Source organism: Mya arenaria, chromosome 2, assembly GCF_026914265.1.
Source record: "Mya arenaria isolate MELC-2E11 chromosome 2, ASM2691426v1".
Classification (NCBI taxonomy): domain Eukaryota; kingdom Metazoa; phylum Mollusca; class Bivalvia; order Myida; family Myidae; genus Mya; species Mya arenaria.
This window is the reverse complement of record NC_069123.1, coordinates 3,483,029-3,499,959: the sequence shown is the minus strand read 5'-3', so window position 1 is coordinate 3,499,959 and position 16,931 is coordinate 3,483,029. Positions and strand designations below refer to the sequence as shown.

The following is a 16,931-nucleotide window of genomic DNA, read 5'->3' as shown; positions in this document are numbered from 1 at the left end:
GGAATACATATCTAAAGTTTCAATGCAATACATGATGTATTTACTGAGATAATGACTTAAAGGTGCTTACATGCAAAACCTTAACCAAGGTGTGACGCCGACGCCGAACGCAGATGCCGAAGCCAGGGTGAGTAGTATAGCTCTCCTTATTCTTTGAATAGTCGAGCTAACAAGCAAAACACAATGAGTAATATTATATCCTATCTCAATCAATGGAGCCATGTCACTCACATTATTCACTTGTTAAAACCTAAACCGATACTTAAAATTATCAGTGTACCTGTTGATATTTACGAAGCTCAGCCTTTATTGGCACGTCAATAGAGTAGTTTTCCAGCTTGGATGTGTCCAACAGCTGTTCCAGGAATACCCGATCTCGCTGTTTTTGCTCAGACAAAGTAGCTGCCATGTCGGGTGGGTCAGGAACCCCTGTCTACAAAGGTAATTAATAAATAATAAAGGCTTTCGTTATTAAGTTTAATAGAAGCTTTTGTTATTACGTTGAATGGACTCGTTATTCCAGATTATTACTTTTTCTATAGACACCTGATCAGTTTTATTATTTTATTTTTGTTATATCGAATAAAAATATATTATTTTTTGCAATTCTCTTTATTAAAGCATTGTCCAAATTGCATTCAAAAATTTATCTCCTGCCATTTTTAATAAGGTCCTTTTTATAGAATTCCTTCCACAGACTTGCATTTAATATAATTGCCTTATCCAGCAAGCTTTAAGTGGGCAAGACAAACCCTGTACGTTTTAAAGGTTGAATTAATGTATCTCTTTCATTTTGTCTGTATTTTTTATTCCATATGAAGTTAAATATTTCCTTTTTTATTTCTTGTACCGGTAATACTTTGTTTGGTGGATTTGGCAAAATTAATAAATATCCACTGCTACAAAAGCTAACATTTATAAATGCTGTGTAATGACGTCGTGTGTACATTAACATTTTCAATACGACTTTCAGTAATTGATTATACAAGTGTTGCTTAAATAAAGTGTACAACTCTTTATTGATTTTAGCCGGAGTACCATTACTCGTTCCATATACATGAATGACTAACCAAGGCCATAAAGATAACATTTGATTTCTGATTTTTAAACCTTGCATTTGTTCTACATAAGAAAATAATATTAAAAAAATATCTTATTATTCATTAAAGGTCAGGCCCCAATTTCTCAAAACTTCTTAAGTCCTTTATAACAGGATCAAGCTAAGCTCACCTTTTTGTTTTAGTATAAATTGTGTAATGTTTACTTCTTTAAGACTTTCAGACTTGAATGAAGAATTATCTTTATGATATTCGTAATTAACCATTATTCATTTAACAAAATTATGTATTTTTTGTTAATTGAAATAAGCTACTTAGCCTGTTAAGCTGTTAAGAAATAGGGGCCAGATGTGCTTACGTAATATAAACCATAAAAAGGACATTCCCTTACCTCCAGTGGAAGAAGTCGTATGAGAGATGCAAAGCAGTGAGTGGCCAGCGTTCTTACATCCGTATTTTGGTCTGTCATCCGGCCCAGTACGGGAACAATCAGCAGGACAATGTAGGGAACAATATCCAGTCCAAGACTTTCTATAACATCTTTTAGGGGAGTTAGGGAAAATAATGCAATATCATTATAACAGGGTAGTATGGATGTATAATGACTTACACTTGATCACTTTTACAAAGTAGGTTACTTTTCAAGAACATGTTCTGGCTCAACAATTTATTCTAACATCGTAAACAGGAATTTAAGAGTTGTAATGCAATTAACGAGTTGAGAGTTTATAAGTAAAAATTTCATCCAGAATGTCTTGAACAATTTAAGAGAAAGGTAAGGAAGTTCAGATCTGTAAGTGGGTAGTCCTGGGTATCTTATATCCAATCTGGCATCTATTTTTATTACCTTGCTTTCAGCTTTACAGCCTAGTACAACAGGCTGAAATAGATCTTAATAGAGAGACTGGACAACTTTTAAGGATGCAGCCTGCCTGCTCCCATGTTGCCACTGCCCGCCCCATGTGTTCATCATATAATTATGACGGATGTATAAAAATAGTGAATATATCCTCTTGAAAACCTATGTTTGCTTTGTGCAGAACCTTAATTCTGCTATCATTTACATTAACATACACTGGTACCACTCAAAAGTAGTTCGCTAACAAATACACTAACACGGCAAGAATCATCAGTAATACATTTGTGTGGTATTAATTATAAAAGGATACGATACAAAGCTTCTGAAGCCCCCTGTCTCTGCGTTATATTGTCTGAAGCTTCCAACATGGGAATAACAACCTCGATGAGAAACAACATCGTGTCTGGGGTTGAAAGACGCGCTAGGGTTCCGACACAACGAGCGGAAATGTGGCGAATCCCTGCATATCTGTGTTCTAAATAGGTCTTCAGCTGTTGAAGACTTTCTACCAACTGAAATTATCAATCAATAAATGGCACATAGAATTTATTTATATTTCATTTTTTACACTATGCTGTTGGTTAAGATATACAAATTAAGTCCAGTCTTAAGTGAATGAAAATTCCTGAACAAAAATACAAAGCTTTACAATTGTCACTAATGATACTTAAGCACTCATACAAAGTAAAATTCTTTAACCAAAGAACAGTTCATTCACAAATCAATTAGTGACACGCAAACATTATATAAGTTTATATAAAACTTTGTTCAAGTTAACAACATTGCTAACATCATTGATGTTAACTTGCAAATCTTAATTGCTCTAGAACAATACATGTTAATTTTATTACATCTCATAAAATATACATTACTATTTGAACATTAAATAATTGTTTTATGGGCTGGTGGCCTTATGTATTACAAATAAATCAATATTAGATTGTATTTCTTGCTCTAGTGAGCTAACTGAACAAACCTTTGGAAGCAGGGTTGAATGTAGTGAAGGTCCTATAGATTCTAGCACTTGTAGACTATTTACAATCTCTTGAGCAATGGAGTCTGTTACTTCAAAATCTAAAACCAATGGTTGAAAAAACAGTATCAATATCAAAGTAATTTCACATTTTAAACCAGTTTAAAAGCACAAAAATCAGCATACTCAAATAAATCGTTTTACCACAAAAAAACATAATGAGATAATGATTTTTTGAGACATTGGAAATAAAAGGGTGTTAGAACACTGGTCTAGTGCTTAAGGTTCCAGCATGCTCATGCAAAAGCTTCTTTGCCTCTCAAAAAGGGCACCATCTAAGGTGGTTATTAAATACAGCCTGAGTACTGCTTCTAACCAGGGAGAGTTATTCGATATCATTCTAAGCCACTTGGAACTCTCTTCACAAACAAGCTAACATTATCTAGTACAGTAAAACTGCGATCACTCGTGGATGCCGGGGACTGAGCTAAAACCGCGAGTGATCCGATGTTTCAAATCACCCTAGTTTCCATTTGAGTCTGTTATGAAATCTTTTAAAATGTATCAAAATTTGAAGTTGTCAGTTAATTCGGCACAAATTACAAATTATGTATTGCTTTTTGGAAATCGCTCATATATTCAAAAGTTGCTGTATATTCAATGTGAAACAAAAACTACAACATATTTTCGAAACAAAACAACATAAGAATATGATTAAATTCTCACCATTAACTTTTCACAATTATCTTCTCAAATGCCCCTTATAAGCAGACAAGCGTAAACAGTGATAATCAGGTTTCACACCTTTTCAAATTCCCTTTTATCTGTCATTGCAATTTTTACAACTCGCAAAAATGTTAACACCAGCCATATGTTTATTTGGAACATGCTTACGGAAAAATGTGTGAAAGTATGACTTCCATGAAATATAAGGTTTTGTGCATGATTTGTGTATTTTGGACTATACACAGAAAAAATCAAAGATTTAAATACATCTAACCTTTGTTTTCTGTGAGGTATTTTGTAACTGTTTCCCAAAGGGCAGGTAAGTCTGTGGGCAATTTGTCTGAGAAATCTCCAGCAACCCTACACAGAGTTATCTCCCCTCCCCTTCTCTGTATACACAGCTGTCTCTGAACCTGTAAGGGAAAAATTGACAACTTCTTTGAAAACAAAACTCAAGGTCTTTTGTAAGCATTTCTGCAACACATATTTGGACCTATAATTGAGAATAATTATCAATAAAATCCAGAGGTAACCTGCCAAAATTAGGAATTCTGCACAATTTTAAAGAAATTTGCCATTGGAAATTGGTCTGAATATCTGACCCTTTGAACGGCTAAAAAAAAACCCGGATCTCTAAAGGGCAATCATCTGTTACTTTCAATTAATTAAAGCGGCATAGTTTGACAATTATTTTAGCCAGATCGATGGGCCTGGCAATAAATATTGTCATTGGTAATATTTCTACTACGATTCATTCCAATATCATAAGTGGATCTTTAAGTTATGGACTGAATCTGAGCCTTAACCTTAATACATGAATTGAAGAAAGGGGTTCCATATATAAAGTCCTCAATCCTTTACTTGTATATGTATTGCTGAATATATATATATATAAATATAATGTTTTACAAAATAAATGCTATTTAAACCAAATACATGAATTCACTGACCTGTTCTTCCTCCTTACTGAGATCAGGGGACACACCCATATCGGATCGAGAACCAGGCAGTCTCGTTCTCCTTCGATCAGTGTCTGGCACCTTCAATAAAAAATGTTTCAATATCAGCATGTTTTATGAAAAATAACAATTTACCAATAAATAAGGCACAGTACTTTGCAAATACCTGTAATGGCTTAATACTAATATTAGTTGTCATTTTCTATCCAGACGAAAGATACATGATTAATAATTTTTACCATAATTATCTTAAATTCCTTTTTGCGTAAAAAAAAAAGAAAAACACATTTTTGTATGTTTCACCAAAAAGCGCATATGATGATGTTTACTGACGTCATGACTCACAGTAATTTTTATTCACTGCATACGTCAAGAAGTTCCTTCAATATAATGTATTTTAAGGGTTATTTTGTTTGTTTTGAAGCTATATTTTTTGGTAAGTTACTGTTTATAGAAATAATCTATTGAAGTATCATTATTATGCTTACATAAAGTGTATTATAAAAGAAATATATTGTGTCATAGCGCATGACTCATCTAACTTTAGGGGTGCCAGATAGTTTTCCGTACGGCTAAATTCACTGGAAATGCCTATCCAGTGTGCTAGAAAGTTTTCTACATATATCAAGGCATTTTTAAGGCCTCAAAAAGTACCGGTATATGAGGAAGAATTCACTGCCCTGCATTTTCAGTTACATCTCAAATAATTGGATTTAGTTGTAGTTTGCGTTTTTTCTATGCTTCCAGTGTTGTAATCAATAGAAAGACAACATTGATGGAATTTTATATGTGTATAATAATAATTTTTAAAAATACAGGAACTAGTTATTTTTTATAAAATTTGGTCAGTTTTGTTGGGACATTTGATGAACATTTTTACCGTGGGTTCAGAAAACTGATATTGCCTCCTTCAGCGCTTTGGACTTTTGGTCGCTTCAGACGATTTATCTTTATAGAAAGGTATATTTCCCAACGTCCATTTGCCAAATAAGCATTTGGAAGAGTTGAAAACATATAAATCCCGATTTTATCTAAAGAAAACATGACGTAACATTTCGTGTCAAATATGTTACGTCTCGAATCGCTTGGTTTTTTGACAACAACAGACATGTATAATTTACTTAAGTAACCTGTTTTTAATTTTACCGAGGTTAGGTGTATATTTGATGAAAACAATAGTTCCCATAAATACGTACAAAACGTGTACTGATCGACCGAAATATTTCGCCTAAAGTCGTGTCTCAAATGTTACGTCACAAATTATTCAGATTTTGTTCATGTACACAGCCTTTTGTGTATTTCGACAAACTTTAACTGTGTGGCATATAGCTAATACCGTGACAGAAAAGTAGCACCGAACGCGCGCATTGATACTGTGTAGTATATCCAAGATGGCGGAACAAGCAAAGCATGAGTAAGTGTTGTCATGGAAGTTACGTCCCAACAGATTCGAGGTGGGCTTATTTCATTCAGTTTCATGACATTAATTGATGCAGCTTGTATATTTCGCCTGTACGGGTGCACAAACTAATGATTTGTCTCAATTGTCTTGAGGTTTAAAACATTCGATTTCACGCGCGTTCAGTTCAAATGTGTTGTAAAGATCGATCCAAAGCTGGTATTTTGGTGTCTTATGTTACGTCTACGGTGTCTTATGTTACGTCTACGAAGTCATTGTGTTTACATCGGTACACGCTGTATTTTAAGCAGTCATAATTCGCAATTTTGCATATAAACTGAGTAAATTTTAACCAGATAATTGGGAATTTCTTAAAAAATGCCTGTTGTCACACAGCTCTTATTACACGAATTACACGAATACGTAACGGCGACACCATTCATTACCGATTTTGACATTTGGGTAAAAGAGTCCCAAGTTACGTCCAAATAATTTTGAAAAGCATTTTAAGTCTCTAGTGCTAGTAAGAAAGAATGTATAAACATGTTATGTACCTGTGTTACGCAATAATCAAGAGACATATACGAGAAATAAGCCTCAAATAGCTCATATTACTGTCACAAAAGTATATAACTTTACTCTTTGATGTGCGCCTTTGTGTCCAGTTACATCTGGATGTAAAGTCCTAAAACCGATTGTATGCTTCAAAACTCGGCATGGTTTGCTTGGATTTTCTGCATAAAAATCAACTATTTATGTGACAAAGCATTACAAATTATAATAAAGCAAATGTTTACGACAAGAAAGGGTTCCATTTATAGTGGAATGTCATCGTTACATCACCAATTTTTTAAATAAATTGAAGGCTCATTACTTTTTTTGTGTGAAGTGCTTTATTTAAATCTTCTAAGGTATTTTAGAAGTGACAAAAACAAATGCAGTAGCATGTAAAAGAACTTACTAAACTATTGATAAAAAAAATAATTATGTGGACACCAAGCAATTTGTGATGTAACAAAACAAGCTGGACAGTGAATTCTTCCTCATATAGTTTCCCCCAAAATAGGTAAAAATTCCCCTTCTCAAAATCACATACTGTTTTAAAGGATTACTTTATAGTTCAATTTCCTTCAAGTACACCTGAGCTGGTTTCACATTGTTTTCTATTTGAAAGAAGTATATGATTTCTGTGGTATACTGTTGTTTTTTTTGTCAAAAAATAATTTCTCTTTTTGAGCAAGGATTTTTTCATATTTACACTAATAATCTTACCTTACAGATTTTGGCAAGCGTAATATTCCCTTTGAAAGTATCACAGTTCATTTCTGAAAAGAGAAACAATGTTTATTAGTGTTACTCTAATTCTTTGGGACAAAAAAAACTTATATAATATAACTTAATTTATTGTACTTTTTGCCTTTCATTTGTGAAAAAAAAAACATTCAAGAAACAACAGACAAATTGCACTGCAATGGATTGATGTAAAACACCTTAAATTCTATGATTTTCATTCTTCTTATTCTTGCCTTTTTTTAGAATCGTGTATGTAAGGCCATCTTTAAACAAGACTTTGTACAGAAATGCCAAAAATTGTTTATAGGATTTAAAAATAAAATGGGCATATCTATGAAAATATTAAAGCCAGAGATATGGGTCATGCTACATATCATTGTATTGTCTGTGGAAATATGTGTTACAGTACCAAATTTCAATTAAACATCTTGAACTTATTTTGAATTTATGGCATTAAAGATGCACAAAAACTCACAAATAAACAGTACCACAATTAATAAAAATGTTTAATTTACCAAAAAGGATGAATAAATATCGAAAACAATGGTTCTTATGAAGGATACCGTGTCAAATTGAAAAAAAAGATGCAGCAAACAGTATTTCTACCTTATGAGACGATCCTTGATCTCCCTTATATCTTTAAGGACTCACCTGTTATTAAATATTTGTGCGTTTTCAGCTATTAAATAAACAGTTACAATCATGTTATCAGTAATTTATATTTTCCATGAATGCATTATTTAATAAGAATTGAAAGGTTTATCACTCAAAATTTATGTTTGTTTAATTGATTCAAAATACGAGTATCACTTTAAATTTTTGCACAATGCTGATTATCTCAGCCAAATCGGATATCAAGACTATGACAATACCTGGGGCCATAGCTATAGTCATAGCCTTGATTTCAGACTTGGCGGCAATATCTGTATTCTGCAAGAACTAAATGCCATTACAGGGATGTGATTCACCTGGCAGATTAAAGGCTGAAACCATTTGGGTGATGGGTTCTGGGGGTGCTTTTGGCCTCAATGGGCCCTTTAGAAGCCCTTTTGAGAGCTCTCCTGACTTCAAAATTAAAACAAACTGGTGTTGTCAATACTAACAACAGATAAAGAACCAACAAAAAGCAACCACCTTTTACACATTTTTTTCTATATATTTTTAATACATTTAATAAAATTAATTTCTTTAGATCCCTAGATCCGCGGAAATTCGCAAATCCGCGGCTGATCACATCCATGCATATACAGGATCTTTTTCTTCAAATAAGGTAGAGCCAAAGACAGTAAAATATTTGGTGAGTCCTACAAGCCGCAAAGTACATATCTATAAAGAAAGCTTGAAGTTCTAGCACATACCAGCAGCAGTGTTGTTATTGAGCTGGGGTATTATGGCAGGAGTGTGAGCTGGGTCAGAACACAGGAACCCGCACAGATTCTTTACCACCTTGGCATTCGGGCTTGGATCTCGAGACATGCATTGTCGAAGCAGGATACTCAGACATTTGGCTGCCTCATGCTGGAAAACAGAAAATTAAGTAGACATTCATTATTTACCACCTAGGCATTAATGCTTTGATCTCGGGACATGCATTGTTATCAAAAATATCACTTTTATATTTTGCACTGCACTGAGTAATATTGCTTCGAAAAGGCAACCATTTGATACGTGGGTTTGTAAGTGTCCCTATATACCTGTAGAGTTGCATTTTCCTCCTTCTTGGCACAATCCATGAGCGGTCGTATAACTGGGTTTAATTTCTCTGGAATCATGTCTAGCAGGACTGCTGCTTTTGCCAGGCTTGATTGAACTCTGAAATTAGAAATCATGTTAAAAGGGACTATAAACCAGATGGTCCAAAAATAGGGAAATACAGTATTTCCTAAAAACAAGCCTAGAATTGTCAATGCGAGCTAGCAGGAGGCCGATGATACATGACTTTACACGGTTAAAATAATAAACGCAACACTCATGTTGCCTTCTCATGTGTTTTCCCCATTTAAAATACCACAAAACAGTTTCCCAGTTTAAATCATATCTGTTTATGAGTACAGATAAATATACAGACACTACTTTTAAACTTACTAGGATTTACAATTTATAGGCATCACAATACCTAACATTTGAAAGAGGGGCTCTATTGCATTTTATTTCAAGGTAATTTTATAGTAGATATTCAATTATGTTTCAAATCCAAAAATGTTTTATCCCCTAATGTTGAATGCTACATGTCTGAAGGTGAAAGCAAACAATGCTGAGCCACCCAAGTAACAATTATGGAACAGCCCTGAGAATGATTTCCCTTTAACCTTGAATGGCATCGTTGAAAAGATGATGGTTATGCATAACAGTGATGTCAAGAAAGCCAAAAGGTTTTTAGATATTATTCAAATGAGGCCCCGAAGTGACCATGACCACCTACAGACATGGGTCTTGCCACCTTGTCTTGGTAGACATTTGTGCCATGTTCTTTTGAAATCTCCTAATGCAGTGCGAAGTTACAGACAAGTCAAGAATTTTCATAAATGACCATCTAATGACCTTTGACCTTCAGACATTGTATTTGTACATGCTACATCACTCTATGCAAGACCAAGTTAATGCCTGGACAAGCATAAACCAGACAGATGGATGAACACATGCACGCAATGATGGCTGCATATACACTTAACTGCCTATGACCTAACATCTGTAATTAAAGCCTCACAAGTCGTACCTCACAGAGAGTATCTGCTGATCCGCTGAGATCTGGGCAACTGTAGTACTTAGTGAAGCCCGTCTGTCCTCAAGGGTTGCTAGAGCCCGGGGCTTCAAAGTAGATTTTACTTGCTCAAAGTCTTGACCCACCAGAGCCGCAGCCTGGTCCAGGCTTAAAATTAATCTGAAGTAAGTAAAAGTATACAACATGATGATATGTAATTAAATAGGTATAATTTCTTTTGTGCCATGTTTGACAGTGTTTTCTTTGTATTTGTTTTTACATTAACTTACATAACTGAAACAAGTATGCTGATTTTAACACAGCTATTTTAAGCGTGCGGATAAATTAACAAGAGCCGTCACAGAGACAGCGCGCTCGACTTTTCCGCCGCTTTTCAGTGTAAGGATTGAGAAGTTTTGGCAAAACATGCATGGATCACTGTTAGATTAGATTTCAAGGCAATACATGATGTGCTGAGATATAAACATAAATGTAACCAGAATTTATGACGTAATTTATCACGTGGAATACACACACTGAGGAATGACAGAAAGTGTTAGGTGTTGTGTTAAATTGAAGCAATATTATGTTTCAACTGCCAAATATGTCAAGTATGTATTTATAATCATATTTTAAGTATCAAGGAAAACAATAGAAATATTTGACATACTTTTGTATGTAATCCTCTGAATGCAGAAAAATGCCCATGCTGCTTTCCAAGTGCAGAAGGATGGTTAAAATAAGGACAGCGTGCAGCACCCATCCATAAACTCTACTTAAAACTCTATGAGTTGTTTTCATAATAAAACAAAGACAAGCTAATAAATAGTGCAATAAAAGGAACAAAAAAAATTACGTTTGTGGTACAATCATATCCAGATTAATTCCCTGCTGTTTCAGGCTTGCCATGAAGTCTCGGCATTCTGTCTGCAGCCTCGTAAACCCAAGGGCAATCTCATCAAAGTAGATGCCTTCTGAGAGTGTCTCCAAGACTTTGGACTTGACCTCAGGGGGGCAGAGACATTCCTGCAATGCAAAAGATATGAACTTGGTATGGAGCATTTAACAGGGATGAGAATGACCATGTAAATGATTGGCTGGAACCATTTCGTGGGTTTGGGGGCACTTTGGGGCCCCAATAATGTTAAAATGGGCGAGGCACCCTGCCTCCCAAGCAAACCTTAAATTCTAGAAGCTATTTTGAGGGCTGTTCTTACTTCATATGTGAAGCAAGCTGGCAAAACAAAACAAACAACAAAGAAAGTCAAAACCAGAAGCAACCACTTTAATTCTTTACTCAGTTATTTTTTATTTATTTTTTAATAATACGACCTTTATCAGCTTAAATATAAATATACCTGACACGAGGCCCATGCATACAACACCTCAGCGATCACAATCCTCTGTACAGCGGAGCGTGTGTTGAGATGAAATGTGAGTAACTTAGTCAGCGAGTCGGAGGGCTTCTCATAGCCAGTGGGGAGGGTATTAAGAGGCACTGTCACACGTTGGCATAGAACTCCAAACAGACTGAAATATAAAGGTATTATTTGCTTCAGCATGTGAATTAATTTGGATATTACTTGTACATATCTTATAATTTAGTAGTGGAATGAATAGAAGATGAACTTTGAAAGAAGGTTTATCAGATTTTTTGCTATTTTTAAGGTTATCAGTGAATTACAAGCTATTTCACTAATGATAAATCTTACAGACATTTATCTTTGTTTTAACATTTTACATTGCCTGATTGCTTTTCTGAGCAAATGTTGTACATATCTTAAAGAAGATAAATCAGATAATGTGATCTCTTTTCCATGATTATTATTAAACTGATTGTCTTCATGCCTAGCAGGCAGGTTAAGAGATTGGAAGCGGATACTAAACTTAGAAATAATTTGGTATGGCCCAATGTCATGGCATATTTAAAATGAGATTTCCACGTAAAGTATGTTAAATTGCATGCAAATAATTATCATTTATAATAAATAATAATTTATTAATTTATAATTATTAAGGGTCAAATATGGGGGAATTAACAAGTATTCAGCTAAAATGATGGAAATTACTACACATCTACGATAAACAGAAAAGATCTTTGCCACATTGTACAAAAAAGAGCTAGATTTCAGCTGTATAGATTTTAAAACATTCATTTTATCTCTGACCCATATTCTTTTGTTGGAATATTTAAAACATTTTAAGTTTATTATCTAAAAGTTAATATTTATTTAAAATATGTATTTTTTAAAGATTTTTGAATGAGGTCATGTGATTTTGATCCTCATCATGTGACCCACGTGACATCAGTAATCACAGTACAGCAAAGGGGAAGTAACCGCTGTCAATGAAAACATGTAAATAACTTGGAAAAGATAAGGCCAACATTTAGGTTGAACAACAATACACTGCTAAGGATGACACAAAAACTTAAACATTATCTTGACAATATTTTTGGAAATAAGTTAGTGAAGAGTTATATGCTACTGAAATAAATTAGAAGCCATGGCAATTTCACATTTCAACACTGAAATCACAACTTACCCAGCAGCTGTCATCCTCGCCCTCACCACATTTTGATCCCGTTCCTGCACAGATGAGTTCAGGGACTCAAACCCTGCTATATACATGGGCTGGGTTTTGCTGGTCCCCGGGGTGGGGCTGTCTTGTTCAAGGGAGTGGCGACTACGATGAGACACAGAATCTGGGCCCTGCAAGTATATGTGAATGTTCAGTATCCAGGACTTTTCCAAAAAAAAAGTATTTTATTATTGTCTATATATATCTTTATATAAATATCAGGCCTCCAAAATGTATGACACAACACAATTGGTCAAGGACTGGTCACGCCATATTGGGTCACCAATCTTTATATTGTACCAATTGGCGTCTTTTTCCGATTCTGGTGAATAAATGAAACATTTATCAATTAAAAGAGGTTATAGACGTGATATATAAGTTTCGGGGTTAGTAGGTGACCCTATATGGAATAAACAGGGCTCAGGAAACCATCTTCGCTCTCACTTGATATGGTTTCTTTTGCCTGAATATCCAATATCAGCTTCCCTACTAACGCTGTTACTTAAAATATATATAAAAAATTGTATTAATAAGTAATGTCTTAATACACAACTATATGAAAAAAGAAGAAGTCTGTAAATTAAATATATCTCCTGCACTAGATGAAAAAGAAGAAGTCTGTAAATTAAATATATCACCTGCTGGGAGCTACCCATTTTAAAATGTGAATTTTGTCATGTTTTTTAAAATTCAAGGGCCATAACTCTGTATTCAATAAGTAAGAGTTCAAAAATGATCGGTTGATGGTGAAAAACATATATATTTCTGCCAAGCTATGCAGGTGACATAATAAAACCAATGTGGAATTCAATTTACAGGTCTGATCTGGTGTTTTATTCCCTACCCTTCCAGGATGTTTCGCCTCCACCAGAAAGCTGTGATCATATGGAATCTTGGAAGGTTGCATAGCGAGTGATAACCACACTCCCATCCATGGGGTGGCCACAGCAACCAGAGAAAGGGGCGTGGCCTTTTCCAAGACATGCCCCCAGACACTTGGAATGAGCCTGAGGATTTCTGGGCTGGTTTCCAGCAAGCTCCTCTGGTATATGTGACACAGCAGTGGCTGTAAGACCGATGGGAGCCAACTACATGCTGGATCCTGAAATAAAATTATATAGGATCAAGTTAGTGTTGAAAGGTACTAAAATTTATCGAATAAGTTGGGCAATTGTTTCACAAATAAATAAAACAATGTTGAAAAAAAATTCCTTATAATATCAAATGTATGGTAAAATTTCAGGATAACTATCATTCATACTTAAATTAACTTTCACTCACAATGCTTTGTGAGTAAATTGTGTAAACTGTGGAATCATTTATATTTCGTAGACATGAAATTTCGAGGCAGGATTTTGGAAATAGGACAATTTCATGGGTAACTTTTGGCAAACTGTGAAACCACAGTAAGGTAAAGGTGCAGCTCAGAAATAGTCGTTTAATATTTTATCAGAATAACAAAATCTAGCGCCGATGGTAAAAACACACAAGGTTAATAATCAGCTCGTTTTAATGTTCCTGCATTGTCATACAACAGATGTATTGAAAGCAAGCAATTGTCTTTAGTTTATTATCATTGAAATTAAATAATATAACATATTCAGAGTAATATAAGCAATGATAAGGTACTTACAGTGTATTCAGCAACCATGTTTATTTCATGTGAATACATGTATACCCTACTAACAAAGAATAATTTGAGAATCAAAGGTCTTATTTTCTTTGAGATCTTGAATTCATTGATTATCCCACCCACTAAACCACGAAAATGAAGGTTTCATGTATATTAATGATTTCATAATATTGCACTTATTTAACCATGCTATTAACCATAATATAAGTGTGTAAGCCAAAATAAAGCATATCTGTTGTTTATTTCTACTGAAACTGCCCAGATTGATGCATGATACAGCCCAGACAGACAGATGATAACCCCAAGATCCATGGATTTGAGAACCAATCTAGAGAAACTGTGTCGTCCATATACCTACTGACATTTCATCACAACATATATTACTTTGCACACTGTAACACAATTTCTCACCTTTTCTGACGATACTTGAACAAGAGTGTTCACAGTCTCAAGCACTGCCTTTCTAACCGAGACTATGTTATGTCTGAAGAATGGAAGCAGTCTCGGCACAAGCTCAGTTAATGGTTTGGACAACCTGAATAAGGAAATAACCTTTCATTGACAAAAACTATTGATCATATCTTGGTGCTAGCCTTGTCAAAGGTATGGAACGTCTCAAATCAATGAAGACTGCTTTTCTAACTGAGACAATGTTAAGAGTGAAGAATGGTCTCAGTCTTGGCACTAGTTCTATTAAAAGCTTGGACAACCTGAAAAATACAGTAGCATTAACAAATATCAGCTTTAGCCAGGTTCTTAAAGCTGCATTCTCACAAATTTTACCATTTTTGACAACTTTTTAATTTTAGTCTAGGAATGAGCCAATTTTTGCGTAAATATCTAACAACCGGTGATGTAAGATGGCTGACAAAAGATCAGATCACAGATTTTCAGATTTCCATTTGAAAATTTAAGTTTTATGGGTAAAGCGTTACTAGCAATTTCAGAAAAATGCATAAAACATCAATTTTTTTAACGTAAATATGAAACCTGTGAACTGACTTTTTGTCAGCATTTTTATATCACTGGTTTTTATGCATTTAAATCTGTGAGAGTGCAGCTTTAAAACAGCAGGGTGCTGCAGAAGAATGACAGAGTGTCACAGGTAAAAAGGGCACATGGTATCGGGCTGTGAAGAACTTTAACATTATCAGTTTGACAGAAAATGTGAGGAAAATGTTTAAATAAGGTAATACTGTCAAATCATTTATATTCGTTGGCATGAAATTTCCTGGTTTGCCGAAAAATTTCAATTTCGTTGGTACTTGAATTCTTGGTTTTTCATTTTTGAAAAAAACAACAAAAAAACGAAACTGCGATCGTCCTAGATCGACTGCATTATCTCAACCAGCTGGCCCGTGGTGAGTGTCAGTCTTCTACGTCACTCAGTTAATGACACTCACTTAAGTGGTACGACATGCCAATTAGTGCATATATCCATGTCAATTATCGGTTTAATTGGAAATTAAGGTCATAAAAGAAGATGTACCCTTATCCTAAATACAGATAGGCGAAGGCATTGAATGCCAATTAAGAATTTTGCAAACTGTGAAAACACCGAAAAGGTCCGTATATTTCAGTAAACAATCCCTAAGGAAAGCTGATGTTTACAAATTTAATCACTCTTGAATTTCATCTCATTTCAATATTTATTCACACGTTTTTTTTTTAAAAGTATATTGAACGCGTTGTTTTGTACATTTTCACGTTGGGTGCTCAGTAATCTCCAATGTAATCGATTAATTATTTCATTAAAGAACAAGAGATGCTTGTCAAACATTATGCCCCCCCTGAACGCCATGTTGTCAGGATTATATGGACAATTGAATGAAATATGCATGGACCGAAATGACAGCTGATTTGTTGCCGTTAAGGCAGTTTTAAGATTATGACGATTAAAGTGTGAGGATAGAGTGTGTTATGACCATGACCTTTGACTCTATGAACTCAAAATCCAGAGTCATCAGCAGGGTGCAGGCATTGTCAAGTTATCACACAGACAAGTTTATTTTGTTCAAGGTCACTGTGACCTTGACCTTTGACCCAATGACCCCTTAAATCATAAGGGGTCATCTACAAGTCAGATGCAACTCCAAGTCAAGTTTGAAGGCCAAGGGTTCAGGCATTGTTGAGTTATCACTCGGACAACCTTTTACCATTCAAGATCACTGTGACCTTGACCTTTGGCTCTATGAATCCTAAAATCAATAAGGGTGATTTACTGGTCAGGCTTAACATCCATGTCAAGTTTAATGATCATAGGTTCAGGCATTGTTGAGATATCCGTGGGAGAAGATTTGTTAACTTTTTTGCGTTAAAGGTTACTGTGACATTGACCTTGGCCTGATGACCCCCAAAGACGATAGGGGTCATCTACTGGGCAGGCCCAACCTTCATGTCAAGTTTGATGACCAATGGTCCAGGAATTGTCGAGGTCGCTTTGAAGGTCACTGTGACCTTGACCTTTGACCCCTAAAATCAATAGGGGTCATCTTCTGGCCAGGCCCAACCTCCAAGTCATGTTTGAGGGCCATGGGTGCAGGCATTGTCGAGTTATCACTCGGATAACCTTTTACCATTCCAGGTCACTGTGACCTTTACCTTTAGCCCAATGACCCCTAAAATCAATAGGGACCATCTTCTGGCCAGGCCCAACCTCCAAGTCATGTTTGAGGGCCATGGCTGCAGGCATTGTCGAGTTATCACTCGGACAACCTTTTACCATTCCAGGTCACTGTGACCTTGACCTT

The 16,931-nt window shown here is 35.1% G+C and overlaps 1 protein-coding gene across 2 annotated transcripts in view; it reads right to left on the bottom strand.

Moving 5' to 3' along the window:
• Positions 1 to 16,931, bottom strand: part of LOC128241731 (TATA-binding protein-associated factor 172-like) — a 58,023-nt gene that overhangs the window by 22,751 nt on the left and 18,341 nt on the right. For both annotated transcript variants that reach the window (XM_052958791.1, XM_052958800.1), the window contains exons 13-27: positions 14,593 to 14,716; positions 13,393 to 13,650; positions 12,513 to 12,679; positions 11,327 to 11,498; positions 10,825 to 10,994; positions 9,984 to 10,148; positions 8,962 to 9,079; positions 8,626 to 8,785; positions 7,247 to 7,299; positions 4,567 to 4,656; positions 3,891 to 4,029; positions 2,894 to 2,991; positions 2,228 to 2,429; positions 1,450 to 1,598; positions 281 to 433 (exon numbers count right to left, since the gene is read on the bottom strand). In XM_052958791.1, the coding sequence (XP_052814751.1) occupies positions 281 to 433; positions 1,450 to 1,598; positions 2,228 to 2,429; positions 2,894 to 2,991; positions 3,891 to 4,029; positions 4,567 to 4,656; positions 7,247 to 7,299; positions 8,626 to 8,785; positions 8,962 to 9,079; positions 9,984 to 10,148; positions 10,825 to 10,994; positions 11,327 to 11,498; positions 12,513 to 12,679; positions 13,393 to 13,650; positions 14,593 to 14,716 (2,218 nt within the window). The remainder of the gene's footprint in view (positions 1 to 280; positions 434 to 1,449; positions 1,599 to 2,227; positions 2,430 to 2,893; positions 2,992 to 3,890; positions 4,030 to 4,566; positions 4,657 to 7,246; positions 7,300 to 8,625; positions 8,786 to 8,961; positions 9,080 to 9,983; positions 10,149 to 10,824; positions 10,995 to 11,326; positions 11,499 to 12,512; positions 12,680 to 13,392; positions 13,651 to 14,592; positions 14,717 to 16,931) is intronic.